Source organism: Egretta garzetta, unplaced genomic scaffold (assembly GCF_000687185.1).
Source record: "Egretta garzetta isolate BGI_Z169 unplaced genomic scaffold, ASM68718v1 scaffold502, whole genome shotgun sequence".
Classification (NCBI taxonomy): Eukaryota; Metazoa; Chordata; class Aves; order Pelecaniformes; family Ardeidae; genus Egretta; species Egretta garzetta.
In genome coordinates, this window is record NW_009258809.1 from 925,020 (window position 1) to 951,282 (window position 26,263).

General features: G+C 37.9%; 1 protein-coding gene across 1 annotated transcript in view; it reads left to right on the plus strand.

The window, feature by feature from the left end:
- Positions 1 to 25,871, plus strand: part of TAFA2 (TAFA chemokine like family member 2) — a gene marked incomplete at its 3' end in the record, with an annotated part of 74,311 nt that extends 48,440 nt beyond the window's left edge. The window contains 1 exon segment of the mRNA XM_035889360.1: positions 25,683 to 25,871. Within this exon segment, the coding sequence (XP_035745253.1) occupies positions 25,683 to 25,871 (189 nt within the window).
- Positions 25,872 to 26,263: the final 392 nt, after the last annotated feature.

Below are 26,263 nucleotides of genomic sequence, written 5' to 3' on the forward strand. Positions count from 1 at the left end.
ACATGTGAAGACTTGAAAAAAAGTCTATCAACATGTAATCCTCACTGGATGTAAATGAATCCGTATAGTTATCATTAAATATCTGTTTTCCAAACTGCTCACAAATAACTCAAATTTTGCCTTTTGTCATTAGCCTAAATCAAACAGCCTGTGAGATTGAAACAGGAGCCTGTTTCCTAGCTCACGGTTCTCTTCTGCAGTTGCTTTTTCAAGCATACCCTTGAAATATGGTTGAATCACCTTAGTGTTTCTCAGACTTTTGTAATGGTTCCTTGTGCACCCAGAAACTTAGTTACCTAGCATAAACACCCAAATTCACACCTATCTAATGTTAAGTGCATATGCATATAGGTGCCCTATTGCAAAAATACCATTAACAGCTCTTTTTGTCCAGTGTCCCCACTTCTTTAGAAAATAAATTACAGGATACTCAAACTGCAAGGAAATTATGAGCTGTCCTCCGTTAATATTTGCAAAGTACTTTTGAATATCAGTGGTACAAGGTAGTAGTATTAGATCAGAAGCACCTTCCAAGCTTATGAGTTGAACTGCTTCAGTGAATAAACATGCACAAGTGGCAATGCAAACTGTCATTTGCTTTCAAAAGCCACGTATGAATGATACTGCATAGCAAACACACTGTAGGGTTTTTGGAGTTCCAGGAAATAGTGCGCGTCCATCTGTTCAAAAGATTCATTTCCAGCCTCAACCTCATTCACAGAGGGCATAAGTGGAAAAAATGCATTGGCAGATGTTTGTTTCTGGTTGTATGGGCCCTTCTGTTTCTGCATTGTAATATTCATATTAGGTTTTCACTACCAAATCAAAGTTATTTATGTAATAGAAAAATATGACTGATACAGCTCTCTTCAAGTCCATTCCTTATTAGGAAAGTTTTGCTAAAGAATCACTTTGTTACCCATGTTTTATTAATTGTTTTTGTGGTCTATTTACACACAGTGTAAGAAAGGATATGAAAATAAGGACACAAAATGGATGGAAATGTACTGCATACAAATAAGGGCTGTCTTGGTATGAGATCTCTGTCTTATCTCCATGTCTTGGAGGACAATGAATAGCTAGGCATTTCTTCAACCCATTTCTTAGGTCTCTTTCTTCAAGCATTTATTTAAGGGATTCTTGTGGCATTCCCTGTATTTAGTTTATCTCATGTTGTTATTAAATATATTTGTGAGACTCTTGTTATTTTTTAAAGAAAATCCCACACCATTTTTCTTTCCCACAGGCCTTTAATATTTTACAGAAGAATGCTAGGGGTGCCAAGACGGCTTTTCTTTATCCTATGAAATTCCACTTAACTCAGGGTGAACTATTAGTTGCATTTAAAAAAATAATTTCCTTTCTCTGACTTATGCATCTCAGGGGAAAAAAAAAAAAAGGTAGTTTGATGATTCTTGAGTATGCTCAGATAACACTCAGGCTATGACCACGCACACAGTCCTATATAGTTGATGGAACAGTTCTAATTAAAAAGAAAAACCCCAGTATTAAGGTCTTTTTGTTTCTTGTGTTTATTTATATTATTTGGAAAAAAACCTGGAAGAGAAGGTCCATCATACTGCTGAATCATCTGTGGAGGGAAGAAACACCAGCTTAAAAATTTGCCCCTTTCTGCATTTGCATTGATACATAGTCCTGATGACATTATAATGGGCTTCCTTCCAACACTCCTCCCCCATGAAATTCTGTTGTTTACTGTGCATGATGGAAAAGAGATAGAATTGCAGTTGCAAGGGCACCCGTAGAAAGGCAAGCTGCTAACTTGCAAGTGCTTGACTTTGCAAACTCAGGAATTTGGTTTTAATATGGATTTTGTGTATGGTTTGTGATAAAGATAGAAAAAAAATAGTCAAAAAAATAGTAATGTACAAAGTTGTGTTATGACATGTTCTGGCATACACTTATTTCGGTATACCATATATTGTTATCTATTTACTTCTAACTTTATTAAATAATAATTAATTATGTGCCTCATTTGCATGTATAAACTATTCTGTAGTTAGCAAATAATTAGTGATACATTTGTTTCTCGGAAGAAACAGAAGATTTGTACTATACCGAATTGTGGTCCTGTAACTTTGATGCTAAGGTGCATGAAAGTAAGGAAAAGTGCTTTAGTATTCAGAGAATATTCACTCAGCCATTCTTCACATTCTTGATATTCCTCTCTTCCTTTTCTAAGGCAGAAGGAAGTCTTGAGTAAAAGTTTCAGGCTGGGTTTTTATTGGGAATCTGTTCTGATGGAATAGACAGTATTATCTGCTGTATTCACCAGCTGTGGGGATTTCACAAGTGAGGACAATTTTCACCCATTGTCAACAGCACTGGAATGGAGGCTCTCCAGAAAATCTCTTGAGCTGGTAGCTTTTCTAAGGCACTGCCTTTGAGGTCTTTTCATCTCTGGTCCATTCTGGGTTACCGTGGCAAAAATGTTCTACCCAAAGACTGAATCTGTTTTGAACATTTAGTGAGCAGAAGAAATGTGGAAAACTTCAGTTGCATTTAATTGTATATTGTTGTTTTAAAATAAAACAAGTGAGTTCACATCCAATTACAGCCAATTTACAGCAGCCACTCACTAATTTAAATTAAAAAGTCTGCAACTGCAGAGTAATTATACTTTAATTGCACATTTAGTACAAGAAAGTGAAGGGAGTCTAATGCATTGTATTTATGATATAACAACCATGTGAAAAAATATATTAGCATAAAGGGAGTAATTATGTTTCAAGAATGAACAAATTAATTCAAATCAACACCTAGGATACTAAAGATTTTATGTCCTTTTTTTCATTTGTATTGTTAAACAGCAGCAAAGTTAATTTTCCATACATATTAATTATTAACTGAAAAATTGATTAGAGTTGATTTGCACCCATTCAGTGTGTTACTGTTCTCTGAGGATTTTAAAGATGAGACACACACTGCTATCAGTCCCCCTTTTCCTATAAAGACCTTTGGCACAATACCTTGCTTCCCAGCCACTCAAACCAAATGGCTTTTACTATATCCAAAATTAAGCATTTCTGGGAATACCATCACTGGATATTAGCTGAAATTTCATTGCTTCTTTATCAAACTGCTTTTAGCATTCGAGAGGTCTATTCTCTCCCTAATGCGTATGGATATATAACTTCCATTAATGTTAATGTCTGGTCTGTGCTTGCACATAACGAGTATTACTTTCTTACATAAAGGCAAATGTGGACCACTATGCATGTAACTCAGAGTAGCGTTGTGTGACCTGGAAGTTAACAGAAAAAAAGAACAGGAAAAAAATAAAAAAAGAGAGCAGGCGAAATAATAAAAATTCTGGCAAGGGAAAGCAGTTAAAAACTCCAATCATGTAATCATAAAAACTAGGAATATGAGCCTGACTTCCTGCGCAGTCTGTATAAACAAAATGACCTTTGTATATGATTAGCCACCTGTTATAGAGCAGAGATTTGAATGGTTATCTGATTTTTTTCTTCTTTATATCACCTATTTGTTCTATGAAACAGTGTATGTTGCTTTTATAGGGATATTTTCACCACACAGTTGTAGAGCTAGATGGGGGAGAGCAGATAGCCCTGCAGATTATGATTTTACTGAGTTTCTTTGTGACCAAAGAAAACACATTTGCATGTCCAAACAGCCATGTAACTGAGGTGTCGTGTGTGTGCAAATACTCTTTTTCCTAGCTGCAGTATATGACCCTTAGCCCATGCACTGGCAGAGCTGGGTGTAATAGAAATAATAAATCACAGAATGGTTGAGATTGGAAGGGACCTCTGAAAGTCCAACCCCCCCTGCTCGAGAAGAACCGCCTAAAGCCAGTTGCCCAGGACCAGATGGCTTCTGAATATCTTCAAGAATGGAGACTGCACAACATCCCTGGACAACCTGTGCCAGTGTTCACTCACTCACACAGTAAAAAGGTGTTTCCTGAGAGGCAGCCTCCTGTGTTTCATTTTGTGCCCATTGCCTCTTGTCCTGTCACTGGGCACCACTTGAAGAGAGCCTGGGTCCATCTTCTTTGCACCCTTCCTTGAGGTATTTGTACACATTGATGAGATCCCCCCTGAGCCTCCTCTTCTGCAGTCTGAACTGTCCCAGCTCTCTCAGCCTTTCCTCATATGAAGATGCTCCAGTCCCTTATTTGCCTTAGTGGCCCTTTACTAGACTTTCCCCAGTAGCTCTATGTTTGTCTTGTACTGGGGAGCCCCAAACTGGACACTACTGCAGGTGTGGCCTCACCAGTACTGAGCAGAGGTGAAGGATCACCTCCCTCAACCTGCTGACAATACTTTGTCTAATGCAGCCAGGATATCATTAGTCGCCTTTGCAGCAAGGGCGCATTGCTGGGTCATGGTCAACTTGGTCTCTCAAAAGTCAGCTGGCACCCTCTCAATAGCAAAGGTCTACTCTGTGGGTATGTAGGCAGAACAGAGAATTCAGCTGAGTTCCAGTGACTGCGCCTGTCCAGTTATGCCTCTGAGGAAACCATCCTCTGATTCTGCTTTGGTTTTAGTATATTCTGTTGTTTGGAAAAGTAAGAACCTTTGACCCTGCATCTACGTGGCCTCTTTGGGAGTCTCACATCCTTTGATGTGTCTTCCGTGTGCTTTGCATCAGTTGATTTTCCACAGTTTAGGAAATGTATATTAAGTGAAGCTAATAAAAATCCACCTGTGGATAGGATCTGAAGATGTGTATTTTACATTATGTAGCTCCATGGCACCTGGGTCCATGAGTAGAATTCCAGCTTGTTATAATGAAGCAAAAAATAAATAACAACAAGATGCTGTGTCAGCCTTTTGAGCTTTGGTGCAGGGCATAGAAATATGTTGCCTGACTTTTAAATTAATTCTTCATTATTTTTTCAGGCAATCTTCACTATAGAAGGGGCCACATGAGGCTGTTTCCAACAGCAAGAATAAAACAAAATAAGAGCTGTGTAATAAATAAAACCCTGTATCATAAAAATCACAAAGCACAATTTTATTATTGCCTTCTTAAGTGCAGTTCCTTGAAACAACTTAGTGGAGAAGGCAAACTGAAGTAATGAACTCCTTGAACAGTACTTTTACTATTCTGCTCTACATTCTTGCTCTGCAGAGCCGACGAGAGCTGTATGCAGACAGTTTTGCTGAGGGCAAAAGAATGTTTCATCATTAAGGAGCATGACCCTTCTTTCTGTGATCAAAATGAAAAGCATATGCCCCTTGATGTCATAAAGTGTTATTGTGACCATTCCAATGGGTTGTTCCTCAAGAGTTGGGATGTTGTCCCCTGACACAATTTAATATTAAAATGTTACATGATCATTAATTGTATCCACTGACACAGCAGAAATATTCCTCAAAGTTATGTTTCTTTGATATGACAGATTTTTTATTTTCTTTTAATGTTCAAAATTCAAATCAGACACAGGGAATGTCCAGTTACTGTGAAATGCTTTGTCTCCCACTCTTTCTCTCTGGTCCTTCTGTTCCACTCTTGTTTCGTGTTGGGCTGGGTGAAACCACTCTAAGTGAACTCCTCGGTAGTTATTTTTATACCTTGTGAATAACAGGATATAACTCTCTCTTGTTTATGTATGCATGATTTTTGTCCTGTTTCTCCATGAAGTGATTATTGCTTGGTAAGATGCATTTAGCCCTTAACAGGACACCGCATTTTAAAGTAGAATGCAAGGAACAGAAGAATACATCTCCAGTATCAGTCACTGTTGTACTCAATGGCTAACATTTTAAAAGCATAGTTGTTACCATGCAGAAGTTCTAACATGGAAAAGGATGAACAAAATACAGAAATTTTCCTTGAAACCAATGCTTTTGACATTTGTGGATTGGTAATATGTGACCTTCAGATTTTTTTATTACGTTTTTAAGCATGGTCACATTTCAATTTCTCCTTGTCAGATCCAATTCCAACAAAGCACTTAAACACACAATTTAAGTTGGGGAGCAATCCCATCTATTACCATTGGGAATTATTCACTTACTTAAAAACAATTGAAAGAGCTTTGCGCGACAGAGATTTTCTATTTCAGTCTCAGTTTCCAGTACTTCGGAAGTAGATTCTCTATGTACAGTTTTGATTTTCTGATTTTCTTTTTCTTTACAGGTAACCCGATAGCTAAAGACAAATCAAGTCTGTCTCGAGGCTGATAACATTAAATACAACACATAGGAATTTCATTCCTCCAGGCAATCCTTGAAGTGAAATTTTATATTGCTGGGGTGTATCCTTCAGAATCAATTGTTTCAATGAGAACCTGGCTCATAATCAGCAACAGCCTTGAGATCAAAACTACTGGAAAGTTATTTTGAACTTCTGTGTCACAAAGATTTCAACTGATTGAACTGTGTACACTTGTAAAATTGCACTTGCTGAGGAATTTGCAGCTGTAATCACAAGAGTTGATATTCAAAAGGTGCAGAAAAGCAGCAATCTTTCGGATTCTCCATTCCAGACTGGTGGCTTTTCATATTGATGAATTCAACCTCCAATATGTATCGGTTCCTTCTCTCTAAAATGATCCCTGGTCCACCATTCAGATTGCTGGTGGGACTGCACACTGCTTTAATTAAATTTCTGTTGCAGAAATTGTCCTCTGGCATGGCGCAGTTTTAGACATTTTTATTTGTAATCTAATCCTGGAGCTCTCAAAGGTACATATTTCAACATCTTGAGGTTGCTTTTGTTATAGGAATGGAAATATATATCCATTGTTAATAATTATTGTTGACAAGTAATAGTTATCTGAATACATCAATCATATTAGAATGTATAGTCAGGTTGACATGTTTCCCTAAGGCTAACCAACTACTGCAGCTCTTTGGCAGTTAAAAACGTAGTGGTAAAAACTCAATTACCACTTCCATTATAAGGCAGTTTATACCTTTAAGATACACATTTCCATTTAGTTTGAAGGAGATGGGTGTTCCTGACACTTACTTTACTTTCCCAATCTTTAATTCATTGAAATTCACGGTAAGCAGTCAATGACAGTATTTCATCCCTTTTTATAAAGGTAGGCAGGGATGTAAATGAGTTTTGCAATTATGAAATTGGATGGTAATCATTCAGAATTTTTGTCTTTTTATTAAAAAATAAAATCTTTTGCTTGAACCTAAGTACTGTTGGATGCTTATGTAGATGTCTGCTCAGTCTGTTTGCTATAAAGGAAAAAAGTCCTAGTGCCCTCCCAGATTTACTGTTCGTGGGTATTTTGCTTGCTTACAGTCATCCAATTGAGATCTGATCCTTGCCAAAATCACATTTACTTTTTTATTTTCTGTTTCAGTAACAATTTTTGAACTTTGTGATGTGCTGTTACATGAAAAAAATCCTCAATATTTAAAGGCCTTAAGCATCTATGAGCTTTTTTTCTAAGTTATTACAGAATGTATAATTTTATACTCCATTTAATGTATATTGTACCATCTGTAATATTGATACAACAGAAATTTGGCAATTCCTCTTACTGATACTGCATAAGCATGCTGACTGGAGAGGACGAGGGAGTTTTGACTGTATGCTTTGGTGCATTGAAATGAAAACCACACACAGCTAATGGTAGTCAAAAATATATAGGAACAAGCTTATTTAAAAGTCCTGTGTGGTTACCAGACTTCCAGAAAAAAAGGGAAATGATTTTATCATTGCAGGCCGTTGACATGGCTAGGTAGTTATATATTAAGTTCCATGATGGATGAACACCCTGGAGTGCTCTGCCTGTCACGGTAGCCCCTGCTGTTCCAAAACCATTTCATTACCTCCGCTGTATTATTGCACAGGAGAGCTTAAATAAAATAAATGACTGTTGGGAATAAAATTGAGAAGTATATTCTATCATTCTGCTGAGAAATAATAAAAAATGTTGGCAGGGCAAGATATTATTTTCTGATTAAAATTTAATTAGGATAAACTGTTTGTAACAGCAACTAGGTATCTCAGTATTTTAGGACGGATTAATATTGTAGAGTTTTGTGCTAACAGGTGCAGGACAGAAGGTAGCATCTTAAAGAGATTGTCTGGGACAGTGCAAAGTGTAAATGTGCTGTTTTGTAAAATCTGAATATGGCCTCTCTTTGGTCAAAAATCTACATCATGCTTCTCAATATTTGTTTTCTTTGTTCTTAAACCAACACTGAAAATACTGTATTATATACAAGTGTAACACATGCATATCAATAAGTGAAAATAAATGGATTTTCAAATATACTGAATAGATTATCTGCAGTAGATCAATGTTGTGAATATTCATAACAAGTGAATAAAATTGTAATATAAAACAGAGTTCCCTGTATGGATGTGCGCTTTGGAGATCTATTCTGTTCACCCATGGAACAAAGTTTTTTTTTTAGTGAATAAGGATCTCAAGGGTTATATTAGTTTTGTATGTCTTCAGTAGAGCTGGGAATATCTCCTACCACTTAGAAAGGTCCTTTTCAAAGGAAACTGATATCTAGCACAACTGTTCTAACCTTGTCATGGGAATGCTGGTGGGCATACTGTTGTTTTCATACCAGAATGAATAAAATTTTTTTTTTCTTCACAAAATGGGAATCCTGAAAAATTCTCATTTAGACCTTTTCAGTAGCAACAGAACACGGTAGACATTCCTGAAAAGGTAATGTTTCAGGTTAATTTGTTGAACCGTTTAAAAGAAAAAAAAAAGCCAGTTCAACAGTGAACTTTGCTTGTTCATCTTGAAGCAATCTGGCAACCATAGTTCAGCTGTCCATAGCACTTGTTTTCATGCTGCCTTTGAAAATGGAGTACAGGTGTCTGGATCAGCGATGGGCGTTCATGTTGTAGGCACATGAAGATGAACCCTGCTTCAGTAACTTCTTTATTCCTTAAGTACTACTTCCCAGATTATTTGATATACTCAGCTTCATCCAATTACAAATGTGATCAGGCATTATGATCAGATCATTTATGATCCATGTTACCCTTTGAATTCAGTAATCATCAAGAACTCAACTGCAGGAGAATATGGGTTCCTATTGTGCAGTTCCATATGGCAGTGCATTGCCAGGGGAAGAAAATTCATTGCTTTGTTCAAACCTTTCAAAATGAAATGTGTTGGATCAGTTCAACAAAACAAAAAGGAAATCCTAATGTAAGTTTTAATGAAAAAATTTCGAAAACAGATTAATAAATCTAGCATAGAGCTTAAAAACCATTCAAGACTGTATCTTGGTTGTATCTGGCTTAGTGGTCATAAGTGCTAACCTGCACTGCTGCAGATACCACTCTTACTACTTTTAAATCCACCTATTATTCTATATCCTTTAAATCTTTTTATCTATCCTGTATCTTTTAGATCTTGGCTCCTCCAGCTCTGCTCAAGAATGTTAATAGTGTAGGGTTACAGTACTTCACCAAGCCAATGCAGCTCTGTTTTGTGTAGAATCTATACACTTTAAAACTGGAGACAGAGTGCATCAGCTAGATTTGTTTTGAAACTAAAAAATCTATAAAGCATGTTATTTTGTTAGGTTTCATAAAAATATATGCAGGTTTTTTTTTGGTCATTATGATTGTACAGCTGGCTTTTATAGTTTCCGGGTAATGCATGGATGTCTGTAACAACAAAAGAGAAAGATGTGATTGGCATCCTTTTCTGTTGATTTACTGCCTCCTCCTTCATGCCTTGAATTTTACACTACTCTTGTTAACCAATATATTTCCAAGGAAAAGGAGCACAGTGTTGGTTTGTAATAGAAGTGTTGCCTTGATCTCCAGTTTCTTTTTGCCAGTAGCTAGATAGGTCTGTATCAAACATGGCACACCTGACCAATCTGATGGTATTAAATTATTTCTCATGGTTTCGGTGGTATTAAGCTGAATAATGAGAATTACCTAATCACTTTGTGAGTCTTTATAACACAGCTTGTATCCTGAGAAACTTTTCTGTTTATTCTTTTGTAGAATGAGAAAACATTTCCAAATTACATCTTTGATCTGGTTTCTGTAAGAGGTTATGTAACTTTCTGATGCCACTTTACAGTCAGTCATTGCAAATATCTTAGCAAAAATGTCTCCCATGGCTGTTTTGCATTTACTGTATTCATCTGCACTACTTATGCAGTGATTACAAGAGGTAGTATATGAAAAGGCTGAATTTCCCACAACTTTGTTTTGATAGGTGATGACAAGTGTTGCCAACACCTCTTAATCCAAAACTAACTTAAGACCATCTGGCAGGAGGACCACTGATGGTGACAGCTGGAAACTACTGTATAAGGGAATGACTGTTCTTCTTTCTCAGACTGCTGTTAGTGGGATGCCAGGCTAGGCAAAACTATTGTAGTATGGTTTGATCACCAGAGACGTAAGTTCTGGGGATGTGGATCCTGAATGGGAGCACTGGGGTACAGTTGGCATCCCAAAGCTGGGGCTGTGGTGGTGACAGCAGGTCCTTGGGCCCATTCTTCGGAGTGGTGGAAAGGTCTGTCTCACGTGTCTCTGGGATTTGCTCCAAAGCCAGGCTGCAGAAATGGCAAGGTGCCTTGGTGATTTCAGTGGGATTTGTATAAGGCCTTCAGCGGTAGTTCAGAATGTTCAGCATTTTGCTCAGAAAGTTCTGAGTGAGCAAGTTCATTAAAGTTCATGTCTGTCCCTATGCAGGTTAATGGTTAAAGAACCTTTCCTATTTTCAATCCCTCCTTGCTACTCACAGGTAATTCTGTGTGGCAATGGGAAGTGAAACCAGTTATTCCCTGATAATAGATAATCTTGATTAAATATCACTAATCACATCAATATTACCCATGATTGAAAGATGTGAAATATATCTTGGTTTGAGTACTGAAAAACAGTTTATTGCCCAACTAAGTTCAAGAAATAGTTTGTGTAATAGCAATACTGTCCATATGTAACCCTAACTGTAAAAGTTCTATATTAGCTCTTTAAATTATCTTTATATTCATAACTGTAGAATTCTGTTTACATCCTCTATAACAGCAAGGCCATTCTTTTTTTTCCCTATAATGTTGAGGTAACATAAATACCCTGTATTTTGGGATTTATGGCTTTTCTTTCACTGCTTCAACTGCACATCTGGGAAAACAACATGTAAAAATACTGATATTACTTTCATTGCTGAGACATTTTTCTTGAATATGACAAATAGGTGGAGTTGCAAGTTTACCCATTGTCAGCATACTAGTTGAACCTCTTGATCTTTTTTCTCTTTATTGTCATAATAAACATGACAAAACCTGAACTTGAATTCTCCAGCCTTATGTCTTAGTGTTTAGATCTGATATCCAGAACTTGCGAAATGAATGCTGATTGTTTTAGTTGCTATTTCTCCATATAAATGAAGGTTTTTTTAGTCTGTTTCTCAATTATGATTAATTCTGGATGCCTTGCCAATATTTTGGTGTAGAGAATATAATACTTTATATTACTGATTTAGAGTTTGATCTCTTTTTGTTGTTGTTGTTGCTCTTTTTACTTTTGTCCGGTCATTTTCTCTTTACCTGGGATCCAGTCAGTTCTTATGAAACTTCATTAGTGATGAGAAAAGTTTTTTAATAAATAGTGGCCTGGAACTGAAGCACAGGCTCTTCACAGATCTTATTGGAAAGAAGAGAAAGAGGGAGATGATGCGTCTCTATCGTTTTCTCTTAAAATGGTTTCTAACTTAAACTATTCTGTCTGAATAGAAGCATTTTTTCCTAACTATAAATGGTCTGTGTTTCAATATGCTCTCTGATCATAAAGCTGATGAAATGGTCCTCTCTGTATAGCAGATTACCTCAGCAAAATTTACAAATGGAAGATGATGATTTTGCTAATGTCCATGGGCAGGTAGACAGAATTTGGTCCCAGATGCTCTGCCTAATGTTCATGGCAAAAGCGACTCAAAAACAAAGCCTCCATATGCCGTAATTGCTGGAATTATTTCTCAGGCATATTCCCTTGTCATCCCTCATATGTAGAACTCATTAGATTCCTAGTGGGAGAACATATGGAGAGGAGAAATGATGGAAAACATTGTATAACAGATTGTGTATTTAAATTTATATTATAAAAGACCTCTGTGCCCAGGCAAACTTAGTGGAGAAAGTTCAAACTCTTTCTTCCCACTTCATAAGGAAATCGACATTTATGGAGCTGTTATCTCAGTGCATTCAAAGACACTTATATATGATGGGTTAAAGCCTGGCTTTAGCGATACTAGTCTGAATTTTGCTGCTAATATGAGGTTGGATCTGTAATTTCCTACATTATTTTTCTAAATATTTAGTTAAACTATAGCTGTGTAAGATCTTTTTGCTAATAGGAATGGCCAGAAGTCAAAGTTTCACCCATACAGATCTGTTGGCAGGACCAGGCCTTTGGCTGTAGGTTTGTGATTTCAGTGTCAACACAATTACTTTTAGGAATACTTTGTTTGTGTTTCACAAAAAAAGCAATAAATTTCTTTCATCCAGTTCAGCTGACTGATGGATAGGGGTCATACCCAATGCAGAGCCCTTTTAATGATTACTGAATATTAATAAGTAATTCTTTATCCTTTCTTATAGTTAAATAAAACAAAAATCATACATGAACTCAAAATATTGTACACTGATGCTTGTGATGTTCTTTTAATTACACTTATGACTTTTTCCTATTTTATGGTAAATTTTTTCTTGTATTTTTTACTCAGTATTGACCATGAAGCTGGTTTCAACAGGGAGCACTTATGGTACTATAAAAAGTCCTGGTGGTGGTGGGCACTAGCAGAAGTTATTCAGTGGACAGGCAGAAGGTGGACAGTCATGTCTGGGAACACCATGACTTCACTGCAGTGGCTGGTGAAATATGGCCTATCACTTCTGATGGAAGAAACACTTCTGCAGACATCATTGTTGCCCAACTCCTAAAGAAACAATCCTGACAGGCTATCTCTTATTGCATGGACCTGAGCCAAATGTCATACCTTAACAAATATAGGAAGGACACAGAGAAACAGTGTGGCCATCTCTTATAGTGTGGCTCTACAGGCCTTTAAAATGTTGGGTATGTCTACAAGATGCTTCTGTCTAGGTTATTGCCTTTCTAAAAGGAAACACAAAATGGCTGTTTAGGTAGCATTTGTGGTAGAGCTGTGTGTGTATTTGCTGGTAAATATCCCTTTCTAAAGCTGAGATCTGGTGGCATGTCTTAGGAGACGGCCTCCAGAAATTCAGATCCAACGCTCCTCCATTACTACTGAAACTGGACTGTGTTACTACACTGTTCTTCTAAGTCAGAGTTGCACAGGCTGCTGCTGGCAAGCTGCACCACTTGCCCTGCACCTCTCAGAGCAGAATAGTTGCTCTGACAAGCCTCAGCAAGAAGCAAAACATGCTTTACCATACATGCTTTTGTCTTATACTGACAATTCTGATTGTTCTATATGTTTTCTCTGACAGCTACAGGATAAATGTTTATTTTTAGGTAGAAGTTTAAAATTTATTGGTTTTGCACCTGTCTGAACAATGCACTTAAAAGATGTATTCTGCAGCTTCTTAATTGTGCATCCTATTACAATTTATTCATTTGTGCTGTATATGTTTTAGCCTCTCTGTTAGCTACTGGTGGCACCTTTTGAAATGGTGACATTGGTTAGTGACTTTTTAGTCACTGCAGGAGAATGCACTTTGGGTTGTAAGTCTTTCGTTAGCATGTTGTGGGTTTTCCATTCTGTCAGTACCAGAAACTAGATGAAGAGCTAGTAAAAGAGCCTTAAAGATGTACTGATTTAATTACGCTCAGGCAAACAGCTAGACCTTGCTCAGTGAAGGAAGTTATAGCTCCTATGTGTAAGATTGTGTTCCGTCATTCAGAATATCTAGGTCTCTGCTTTGATTCAAATTTGATCATACAGAAATTTGTGCAGTAGTAATATTAATATAAAAGTTTAATAGCTACTTGAGATGGATCCTTAACTATTGATGTATGCAATAAAATATCCAGGACATCTAAAATTCAGGGCTTTACCTAGTGTTTCTAATGGATGGGGAAAGTAGCAAGTGTCTTCCCCATTTTTATGTCTTTGGAAGAAAATATAGATATACCAGAAGACCGGGAGCTAAAGTGCTGGCTGGACTTCAGTTAATGATGTGTTTATTTCCCAAGTCCATATAGCTTGGATCTTACCTCACATTTTGTTACAGCATGTAACATAAGGACCTTAAACTAATCAATTTCTGCAATTAGCAGTTCTGAAAGGAAACACAAAAGGAAGTAAAAGGCAGTTTGCGCCTTGGTTAGCTCCACTGTCTTTAATGAGGTTATTCTCTGTGTAAATCTGGTCTTAAGCATTCTAGCTAAATAATTTAGAAAATTAAGCTGCAGTTAATTTGAACAGCTAGATGAAAGGGTATATGAAACATCAAGGGCATGGGTAAGAGCAAAATGCAGGTGACAAAAAATTTGGATGTCCTTTACTGTTTCACCAGATATCATATTGGTGTGTAATTGTGGGAATTATACGGTCCTGGTCCAGTCCCACCTTCACAGAGAAATATGTGAAATTCAGTCCTGCTCTTAGTCCTGCCATAAAACACATACCAAAGGCAATTTATGAATGGCATTTGGCATAAAACTTTTCCTCTCAAAGCCTCGGTTCAAGGTCTCTATTCCATGCCTATACCTCTTAAATCCTGGAAATAGAGCTTTCTGTGAACCTTGCTGGTGACTTAAGCTTCTTGTGGACTTCTGCTCAGGTTTAAATTTCATGCTGACTGCCTGTGCCAGCTGTTCCAAAAACTTTATCATCGGTTCAAAGTCCTACCTGTCCCCACTTTGCTGTTGGTCAATATAGACAAAAACATACTTTGTAAATATTGTCTTCACATTGGACATATTTGATCATCTGCAGCAATTCCAAAATGGCATTTCTTACTTTGTGTCGAACTTGGAAATTATTAAAATATCCTGAATAGTCATAAACTCAGTCAGCTCATTCACAATAAAGTACTGTGATGCCTTAAGCTACTTTTTACCAGTCAGAATATTGTCAAGGTGACCTTTCATGCTGTTTCAATTGCATAGCCTGGCCATTATTTAACTATTAGGATGATGGAAAGCTTGCACTTTGCTATTTGAGTGGCAACATTTCTAGACACAGGGACCTGAAAGAATGGAGCATACAAGGGGCTATAATTAATGTGCCACATTAAGGAGTTAAGGATAAGCAGCCAAAGAAAGACTAAACCTGGTGGAGCAAAGCAGCTACAGTCTAGTCTTGAAAACTAAAAATCCATTTGCAATGCTTTCTAGAATCCTAATGTCTCCTGCTGTTGACAAGTCATTAACGGTAGCTCATTTTTCCTGCACTATGTCTTGACCATCCATCATTATTGAAATGTACAGGAGAATGCAGCTTCTGGAATGCTATTAAAATTCCTCTTAAAATTAAATATTAGTGAGATTAATGCCATATTACATTTTCACCATCTAGTTAAAAATAATTAATTTCTATTTATTTTAAGATTTTTACGTATGTATTTATACAAATAGAAAGAGTTAGTAAATACTGAACATCTGAAAACTCTTTTTTTTTAAAATAGAAATAATGAGTGTTAAAAAAGTTTTAAGCTATACAAAAGCTTACTAGGAACTAATATACTAGACCAGAATTAGTGATACACCACATGGTTTGGTATTATCTTGCCTACCTGGGACATAGCCACTGTGTAAAGAGGAAAGGTAAGGTAAAGCAAATAGGACTTGTAGTACAGCATGCTATAATTCTGCATATGTATGTCTGCACATGTCTTCATTGTAGGACAAAGGATTTTGTATGATGTAAAGGCAACATAAAGCAATCATAGAAGGAAGTGAAAAACCCATCTTTTGGGCGGCAGAGGGGTAAAAAAAGGGAAATAGTCATCTTTGTTACTTAAAATGCAAATTTAGGAAAATAATTTTTCTTTTTTTTAAGTGAATTGAAAAGGAAAGCAAGAGTCATTACTGTACTTTCTCAACAATAATTGAGAAATAACAATAATTTGCCTTCTAGGAAATAACTTTGCTGTAATTTTAATCCTGCTCATTACCATGTTAAAATGTAATTGTTTCATGACTGTATGATTAAATGTATTCTGTCTACATGAAGCTTGACTTGTGTTGACAGAAAGCAAAATCATTAGAAAGATGTGGCTGTTGAAAAACCTTTTGTCTTCACAGTGCTATTGGAGGAGGATGAACATCACAGGCTGTGGAGGCTGTGTAAAAAGCAGAACAGAAAAAGGTTTCCTTTTCCATCAGCGGTTAGGTGATTTATATACATGACTCTCATTAACATTAATGGGAGTTATCTGCCTCATTTTTTATGAGCCTGATGTGAAGTTAATGGCAGTCTTCCCATTGTCTCTAGTGGGCTGTGGATCAACCACTAAGTGCACAAATGAGTTTGGTTGAAATATTGGTGCTTGTAGGCTTAGAATTTCAACATGCTTCATTCACAGTTACAACAAAAAATGCTGTGTGAATGCCTAAGAGCGTGAGCTGAGGAGTTTAATATTGCAGAGGCTGCTGATCTGTGTGCACTTTGGGGTATCCACACAGCAGACTGCAGAGATGCCCGAGCCAGTTTGCAATGAGCTAGTGTGAGCAGGAGCAATAATCTGCCCAGCAGCATGAGCTGATTTACTTTTCAGAGATCTGAGCAGGAATAGGTGTAATGGGGTCTGTGGTCCGGACCATGTGATGGGGGAGGTGCAGCACCATGCGATGCTGTACTCCCATCAATAACATGGTAATATGCAATCTTGCTTTTTTGAAATCTACCCTGGGATCTGTCTCTGTGCTGTGCTCTCCTCAGTTTTTGTTTTTTGTTTTTTGTTTTTTTTTTAATAGAGGAACCACGTTTTCTTTGCAATAAACCTTTCATTGACTGTGTATGCTTTGCAGTTGTAACAAAACTAGACCGTAATGCTTTTTCTTCTGTGAAGAAGGGAAGGAGTCCTCATATTACCAGAAGAATTGGAAGGACTTCTAGTCACATCTGTGTTCCTTACTATGAGCCATCCGCTACAGGGACAGATGACCAGCCTCGCCATCAGTGAAGAACATTTCTGGCCACCCACAGACTAGCTGGTACAAGATAGCTTGCCTGCAGGTTGGGAACTCCTCTTATGGTGACTCACGTTCCTGCTAAAGTATTCCCAGCTGTGTCAGGTTTCTCCTTATCATGTCCCATTGGTGTATGCAAGAAAAACCAGCCTCCGGTTTTTCTTGCATACGTGTGCTTTGAAGCTGAGCTCCTAGTTATAGTAGGGGAAGCTAGATGCTGAGGACTGTAAGACACACAGGGTTTCTCCTCCCAGTCTGCCAGACATGGCTGCTGCTGGTCCTGATTCCAGGCCTAGGCTGTAACAAGGCTGGGCATGTACTTTGAAGACACAAATATACACACAGTACAACACAGATCAACACAGGGAAAAGACTGGTGCCTTTATCAGCACCTACTTAAACATTCACAAAGGACAGACATAGACATATGCAATACAGACTGCTCAGTCCCTTCCTCCTCTCTGGCTGATCGGGATTTAAATTGGGTAGTAGGGCCTATGCAAACCCCCAGACTCCCAGTTCCCAGGTGCTCCCAGCATCTGCAGGTCCATTGAGTCTTCTCAAGCTATCGAACAGGCATGTGACTGTCCTGTCTGACTTTACGGTGGAGTGGGAGTCCTTCACCATGACAGTGCAAAATCAGGCCTAATCCAAATGGGCCAAATGCACCTATATAGCTTGCTGCAGCTGGAAGGTGCAACAAAATGCAGTTAATTTCCACCCCGGGCTGAGATTTTGCTATGGTCTTTCTATCTGTGCCACATCATGAAATATCAGCTATTCTAGACAGATTGGATTTTCCCCAGCTCTGGGTTCCTCACAAAGTTTCCAAATATAAGCAGAGAGAATCAGGGAAGGTGCCATACACTATTGGTAATCCATCAGGTAAGGAACAAGCAAGTACCCAAACACGGGATTTAGGAGCTACAGTCACATATTTTAGGAAGTGCACAGCTCAAATAACTGTGGGAGGAATAGGACAAATACTCCCCACTTGTTCAGCTCTGGTATGGCTCCACACTGTGCATAAAAGAAAAGGTAGGTGCAGGGAAGAAAACAAGAGACTGCTGCCATTCAGTTTGCCTGTAGGAAGTTTTAAAATGTTATTTACAAGCTGTGCTTTAGTTTTAATTAACATTTTTTCTTTTTTTTTTCTTTTTAGACTAAGCATTGTTTGATAAATTAAAAAAGCACTTTTATACCTTGTTAGAAATCAGCAGGTAGGACTGCACTGCTCTGGATTTTTTTTATTGCAGATATTGGTAAGTTTAATAAAGTTCTGCATTTGTATTAAGGACTTGTTTTCTGCTTAATTGTAAGGAAATGGGAAACCACAGCAATGCCAAAGGGTTTTATTAAAGTATCAAAAATCAGCAAGCAATCTACACAAGCCAATTAAATAGCAGTCTATGTCCCTGAAGTAGAAAGCATAGAGGCTTGCACTTAAATTGATACTTTCTTTGACAAAGAAATCAACCCATATAAAGTAAAACCCATAAAATTTATCAGATGCAAGATACTAAGTGCAGATTAGCGGTCCCCTCACCGTAGAAATGAAAATAGATTAAACACACAGTCCTTTAAAAACCTTATGACATATCAATACATCAGGTTTTAAGGTAATTCGCATTTGCAGTCAATGACTGATCTAAATCGCCGTGTTCACCATAGGTGTAAGCATTCTTGCAAGTGCCAGAGTTTTCTTGCCTGCATTCACCCAGGGACTGTACTGTTTCTTGGGTGCTTTTTAGGTGCTGTGATAGTGCTGTGGAGTACACTGCAGTACGTGGAGTCCACTCCACAAGAAAAATTGCTATCCCTGGTGATGCAGATGCTTCTTCGGTGTGTGAGAGCTGGTGCAGCCTCTCTGAAAGGTGGTTCTATATGATTAGCATTGGAATGCACTTACAAAAAGCTCTTCCAATGGGTCCTGCTTTTGACTTCACAGCAGAGACACAGAACTGATGAGTGCTTAGCCAATGTATATCCCTATCACACTAAGAGCAGTCCTTCCCCACTGTGTATCATGTTATACTTTGTACAGTTCCATACATCATTGGGAAACCTGGGATGGCCCTCAAAGAATTCTTGTGCTAGAGGTGAGAATCAGTAGGGATATTTGAATCTGGGCACTCAGGGCTATGTGCTTTTTAGATGAATTCATGAGGATGGGTTAGAAGTATTTTGCTCACTGTCTGTGTGCTGGATCTAGTTCCAGTAAGCTTTTCCTGGGCCAGAGAAAAGCCTACTAGAAAGCTAATAACCATTACAAATTAGACTAATTCCTTGCAGTCTGGCTCTGAATGAGAAAGTGGTTTCCATTTCATTTTTTTTTCCCTAGTGGATCTTGCAAATCTGTTCACTCTTTCACTCATTTCAATCGGATGAGTGTTCGTATTTCAAAGTCATAATCATTAACATCTTTTGCTGGCAGCTTTATCACAAAGGGTAAGGGTAGAATGATCATGAAGTCTTCAGTCTTCACTTTTGAGATGGCCCTTTATTGTAGCACAGAAGCATGCTGTGTGATCTGTGGACACTATTTTTCTAACACTAAATGTTACTTAGCTCTTTAGTGGATTCGCAGAGCTTTTTAGATTCTAGGACCGTTAATAATCAGCTGTATAACCAAAAGCATTAAGGCAGATTTTGCTTAAAATGGTCAGCAAACAAATGGGGAATTTTTTTATCGTTACATCATCACTACAGTTTGCCCTTCATGAAAGCATAAGAAATGGGGCTCAAAGAGGGTTCATTTTCCCCCAAAAATGTTTAATGTCCTCAGTCCACAAGGTGAAGTGAACAGAAGTAATCTAATATATGTTAATGGAAAATACCGGCTAAAGTTATTATAAATTATCACATCTGAGCAAGAAACAAAATATGTGCCATTATTTGATCCAGTTGTATTAAATATAAATTTTTTATTAGCTAAAGATTAGCCTCCAGAAAGGTGTGAATTTGTTTAATTTGTCAGGATTTTAAACACATGCAGCAGATTCTAACTGGAAGTTAATACACGAAGTCTGGAAACCAGTGCAGAAAATAGATTGGTGACCAACATCCAACGGTATTTAATGTTCCATATGTGCATCCACTAATATTTTTAACTCCCTATTCCGTATTTGTCTTTGCAAAACTCTCCTGTATGTAGTAATATATAATACACTTCCTTGGAAGAAGGGAAATAAGAATCACACATTGACAGGCAAACATAATGGCATTCTATGCCATTGTAAGAAAGTTCTGTATCATTATAACCGTCTTATTGAGATGGCAACTGATAAGACAAGAAAGAGTCTATACACAACTTTTGTATGACTTTCCAAGTAAGGTAGTTTATTTATCCTTTCTTGGTTCATATATGCCCACCAGTAACACATGCTTCGTCAACTGCTTCGTAGCTCTTAATTGCTTAGGACATAATGTAAATGGAAAGAACAACCCTGTTCTCAGGAACACTTTAGGAAGTGTAAATCTCCCATGCCACCAAACCCTCCTTAACTCTATTTTACTTTTAACATATTTACTCTTCAACAGTTTAATGTCCTCACAGGGAAAGCATGACATCTAAGCATCCCACCAGCTGCTGCATGTTCAGCACAGTGAGAATTTTCCCCAGTGTTATGAATGACTGCTTTTAAAGGGCATCAATTTCTCGCCTGAATGGAAATCAGAATCTTGTACATAGTAAGTCTTCTTCTTGTTGTTGTCAATACTCATAATGCTATATTTATGGAAGGGACATCGTTTTGTCAATAATTGTTCTGATTGCTCCCAATGCTTACAATATTGTGTGTCTTTTGCATTCTCTTCCACATTTGCAGAAGATTTTAAGGTAGGACTGAAGGAACTCAAAATAAAAATACGAACCATTCACAAACAGTATGAGCTAACCAAATTACACAGGGACAGCAGGAGCAGAGTTTTAGCTACATCTGAGCTTTACTCAGGTGCAGCAGGGAAATATTTACAGCTTTTCAGTTTTGCTTCCTATTGCTGGTTAAACAGTTTCCAATCAGCATCCCTGGTTTATATTTATCAGCTGACTTTATGCACTGTTTCAGCACCGCTACTGTGAACTTTTCCTTCCTATCCCTATCCATTACATTAAATAGGATGTCATGGGAGGTGGCAATTCCACCTTCACCATCTTTCTGTCAATGGAAAGCTCCTTGGCATAGGCATAATTCTTGCCATTTATCAGTGATACCCTTCACGCTGCTTGAGCAGTGGAAAGTAGGTTTAGCTGACAGAAGAGTCCATCCCAGAAGGTCACAATAAATTGGAAAAAAATAAGGCAAACATAAACTTTGCAGCAACACTGTTATGGCAACCTAGAAAAGCAAGTACCTCAAGAGTCTGCTCATAGACAATTGTCAAGAGAGGAGGTATTGGTACAGGTCCAAGATCTGTTGTCTCATCCCTGCAGGCCAAGGAGGCTGACAGCTGCTCAGAGTGGATGGCTCCTTCTTGAAACGCATCCTCTTCTTGTGTCATAGTTTGATGACATCTATGCTGACAGATGTCACAAAAATGACATTCTAAGATAATTTGGGCTCAGGCTCAGTGGCTCTTTGGTTTGAACTCAGATGTTCCTGAGCTCTTAACACCCAAAACTTCTACACCATGCATCTACCCACAGTTGTAACTGATAGCCTGCAGAAGATACATCCACAGATATGATATGTTTACAAACTTTTCAGATATGCAGATGAACTTTCCAGTGTACACAGGTTTTTAGTATCACAGAATCACAGGACAATTCAGCCTGGAAGAAACCTCAGCAGGTATCTAGTGTAACCTCCAACAAAAAGCAGGGTCACCTCTGAGATCAGACCAGGTTACTCAGGGCTTCATCCAGACTAGTCTTAAAAATCTCAAAGGATGGAGACTGCACAACTTTTAAATAAACTTTTCACTGGTATTTTCATAAAAAGTCTAATTAGAAAAAAAGGGTGTTATTGTATCTTTATGCAGGAAAGATTAGCATAGAGAAAGTTTCTGACAAAATAGACTTGACACCTTTTCCCTATTCTATTGCTCAAAACGTCCATTTCTATTACTCCTCCCTTTTGTTTGCCTTCCTCTTGTGCAGGCTTCTTTTCCATTACATGCAAAATGCTGCAAAGGGCCGTGGCATGAGGCATGCATAAATTGGCAAACATCTGGCAGGCTTTCTTTGTTGTGAACTGCAGGGCACCTCCCGTGTTGTATAAATAGCACAGTCCCACACTTTCTTTTCAAGTTGTGGTTGAGAATTTTATTTTTCCTTATGCTGTTTTTCCAATCCCAATCAAATATTTGGGTAAGTAGCATTCCCAAACACTAGTTTCAGCTTCTGCCCACTGTGTGTTTTGGCAATCTTTTATTAAAAAAATAATGTGGTACTGCACATTGTTGCATTTACAGTTTTGACAGCTTTGTGATACAGCAGTGGTGAACAAGCGTGTACTCAATCCATAAATGTTCTCAGTTGGATACATGTTTTCTCTTTTTTCAAAATCAAACCAAGTCCATAAATCCTCATCTGTCTCTCTCTGTGTATCTATATGTGTATATGTGTATATATACACACACACACATACATAGGGAGATACATATATACATTCTCACTAGTGGTCTTCTGTTCTGCTCTGCCAGAGAGGGCAGCTTGTGCTGCCTGCGTTTGTGTGAGTGCTGTGCTCGTTACCTGTGTGGTCAGCTGCATAAATTTATGTATCTGTGGTGCATACATGTTTTCTGTGTTTGCCTACGGTGGGTCCATGCTCAGCCTCGCTACCAGCTGGACCCAGGCTGCGGAGCTGCAGCAGCCTCACCTCTCTCAGGCTGCTGGGTCTGGCCTGATTTCTCCTAAGATTCCCCTTTTCACTCTGGGCATTAATCGTGGGAGCTGATAACACTGCATTGTTTTAAGAGCTTTCTTCCTCATTCACTGTGATCATATGTTTCAAGTGTGGAGCTCGCTGCACTGGTAATTATGAATAGGAGAATCTCTGGTATAAGAAAAGAAACAGTCTGATTTAGGAGCATTTATAATCTCTGCCTTCTTTACCACCACTCCTGCCTCTTCCCCTGCCCCCCTCCATGAGCAACAATTACCTTACTGCTTTTCTCTTTCTATTTATCTATCCATCTATCTGTGATTCCTTAGCCAATAATTAAGATCTTGTGCTGTCGTGTCAGATTGCAGCCCAAACAGGAAACAAAAAATACTAGAAAAACAAAATTCACTGCTAAAACTCCTAAGTAACTTTCCAGTTCTTTTTCATATGTTTTAGTGGGTCACTGCTCTGACCTAGTCAGATGTCAGGAAAGTAGAAAGAGGACTTGTCTGCAAGGGAAATACGCTGTGAAATCTGGAGACACTGTCTCCAGCAATGGACAACCAAAACTGAAGAGGAAATACAAGCTTACCCTAAAGTCTCTGAAGAGAAACACCCTTATCTGACCAGTCAGTTTTGTAGGTTGTTCATGTCTAGTGGGGTTTGGCCTGCAAATTTGCCAACATATATTTGATTCTTATCTGAACAAGAAGGTGAAGGTTCCTTTTGACATTCTCCCCACTCAAATAAATGTTTAATGTTACATCTAGGTCATGACATACAGGATGACGTAATGTGGTACCATTCTTCCAGGTTCATCATCCAATGTAAACAAGGGAGTATGGTCTTCCAGCTGAAATTCTTTACTTACTGAGCCAGTTGATAAGAAGTAACGGTTATTATCATGTACCTCAAATCTTGTAAGGAACTTTGCTGTGCTCAAGTGCCACAAATAATATAAATTTCTTCTGTGAAAATCCATAATTTTTTTAAGGCACTGTGGGAGCAAAGTAGTGTCAAAGAAGTGGAAGTCAACTGAGAAGTGTCATTTCAATGGATATGATTTTGGAGCTGATTTAGAATGGCTTCCTGATAACAGGCTGTATATTTATCTCGCATATCTTAAGGATTATGCATATTATCAAGTATCTGGTCCTAAAAATGACAGGTTAATATTTGCTCATAAGTGTCCCAATTAATAAGTCATGCAATGAACTAAATATAGTAGGTAATATTGAGTCACACTTTTTCAAAGGCAGATTAATTTACATACTATAGCCACAGGATTATTAAGAAAAGCTGAAAGGAATCAGGATTTAGGTGGGGAAGTCTAAAGACGGAACAATCGGCTTGTCAAAGTAAATAGCTTGTTTCAGTTTTAATTCATGCAGCTACTGCTTTGCTGGTAATATGGAAGAATTTAGTCTAGATTCCTCTTTTTTTTTCCCCCAACTGAGAAGGAAAAGAGACATACTCAGGAGGAGTCAGCTGAGACATGCAGATTGTGACAGACCATGGAGTGGTAATGATAGATTGGATCTTGCCTTCCATTTTGACTTTTCCAGCCTAAAAATGGCTCTGTTCTTTCAAACTCTTTTTACAGTTTGTGTTTTCTAAACTTTTTCATTGTTATTGATGTCTTCTGCATTTTCTTTGGCTTGTTTGCATCTTTCTGAAAGTGTGCTGCCGAAAACTGGACTCCAGTGGATGCCACTCTAGTACCTTGTACAGCAGGATGCTTGCCTTCTGTTTCTTATATGCCATACACCTACTGATACATCCCAAAATATTTATCTTCCTTGAAACAGCAGCACACTGTTGACTTGTATCCAGTTTTCAGTCCTGATATACCCCAGGTCCTTTTTTTGCAGCATAGCTACTTAGTCACTTGTTTCCCATGTTATATGTGTGCACTTGGGTTTCCTGTAGTACTTCACAGGTGGTGTTATTGAATTTTACCATATTGATCTCAGCCCGTTTCACCAATTTATCAAGATTATTTTGACTTCTAAACCTACTCTCCAAAGTGCTTGCAGCCCCTCCCAGCTCAGTTATCCACAAATGTTATAAGGAGCTTTTCCAGTATTCTTATTGTTAATGAAAACACTGACTAGAATTACACGTAGAGCAGCCTTATGTCATCCTAATACAATCTTCCAGTGTGATGCAGCCTGGTGATAATTGCCTTAAAAATGGCTCTTTCACCTGCTATGCGTCTGTGTTTAGGCAGAACCAAAATGCAAGGCACTGATCATTCTCATTAACTCTTTCAGTGGCTGGGGCAATGTTGTGGCAGACCACTTCCTCCTGCTTTTTCTCCTGAGAGTGACCATGCCAAAAACATTCCCTAGTTGCATACACAGCTTGGCTTGTGCTTCTTCTCTTTTTACTGAGGGAGAGACAGCCAGAAAAGGCAAACAGGTTGAAAAGGTTTTGCCTCAAGAAATGGATAGTGGATGCTTAACGTAACTTCATTGTGTTTAGGAGCTTATAAATTGATTATTTAATCTTTTGCTTCAGTATCATTCTGCATAACAAAGTTATATTTACTGATCTTTAATTCCCCAGGTGTTTACTTTTCCTCTTCTTAAAGGTAAGATCAATATTTAACCTTCTCTATCTCTTTCAGATTTCATCTATTCTCCATGAAGACTAGAAGATAATCACTAACAATTCAAAGATTACTTTGCTCTATGATAAATTTTCTCAAGTCTTGTGACTTGAATACATATAACTTTCCCAAATACCTAAATACTCTTTGATGTATTCTTATTCTAGTCTGGCTGATGTTCACATCCTTTTGCTGTTAACAGCAATCTTGTGAAGCATCTGATCACTATTAACCTTTTTGTGAAAAAGGAAGTGAAAAACCCTGGGACATTTCTGCCTTTACAATGTCATCTGTTAATAGCTCACCTTCTCCATAAAGCTCAAGACATTATACTTTGCTTTGGCATGCCCTCTAAGGTTTTTATATATTGTCTGTCTTATTTTTTTTTTAACTATCCTTTGCTAGCTTATTATCCATTGCTAGATTTTACACATTTACACTTATCCACTCCTGGTTTGGTCTGTTTGTGCTTCTGTACTGTTTTCTTAATCACCCTAAGCAATTTCTCCCTGATTATCCTTTTTTGATTCTGAAATGCTTAGAGAGCATCCTGTGAGCCCAAATTCATCTTACCGCATTTCCTTTCTGGAAATGTTTAACTTCAGTGTTGTTTGGTCTTGCACTGGTTGCAGTCCCCAGAATAATTTTCACCATTATTCCCTTGCCCAGGACTTTATTTACCAAATGCTGAGGTTTTTTAAGTCTGCTCTTGTTTCAGGCTTATTGTCAATAATTTCCTACTCTTACT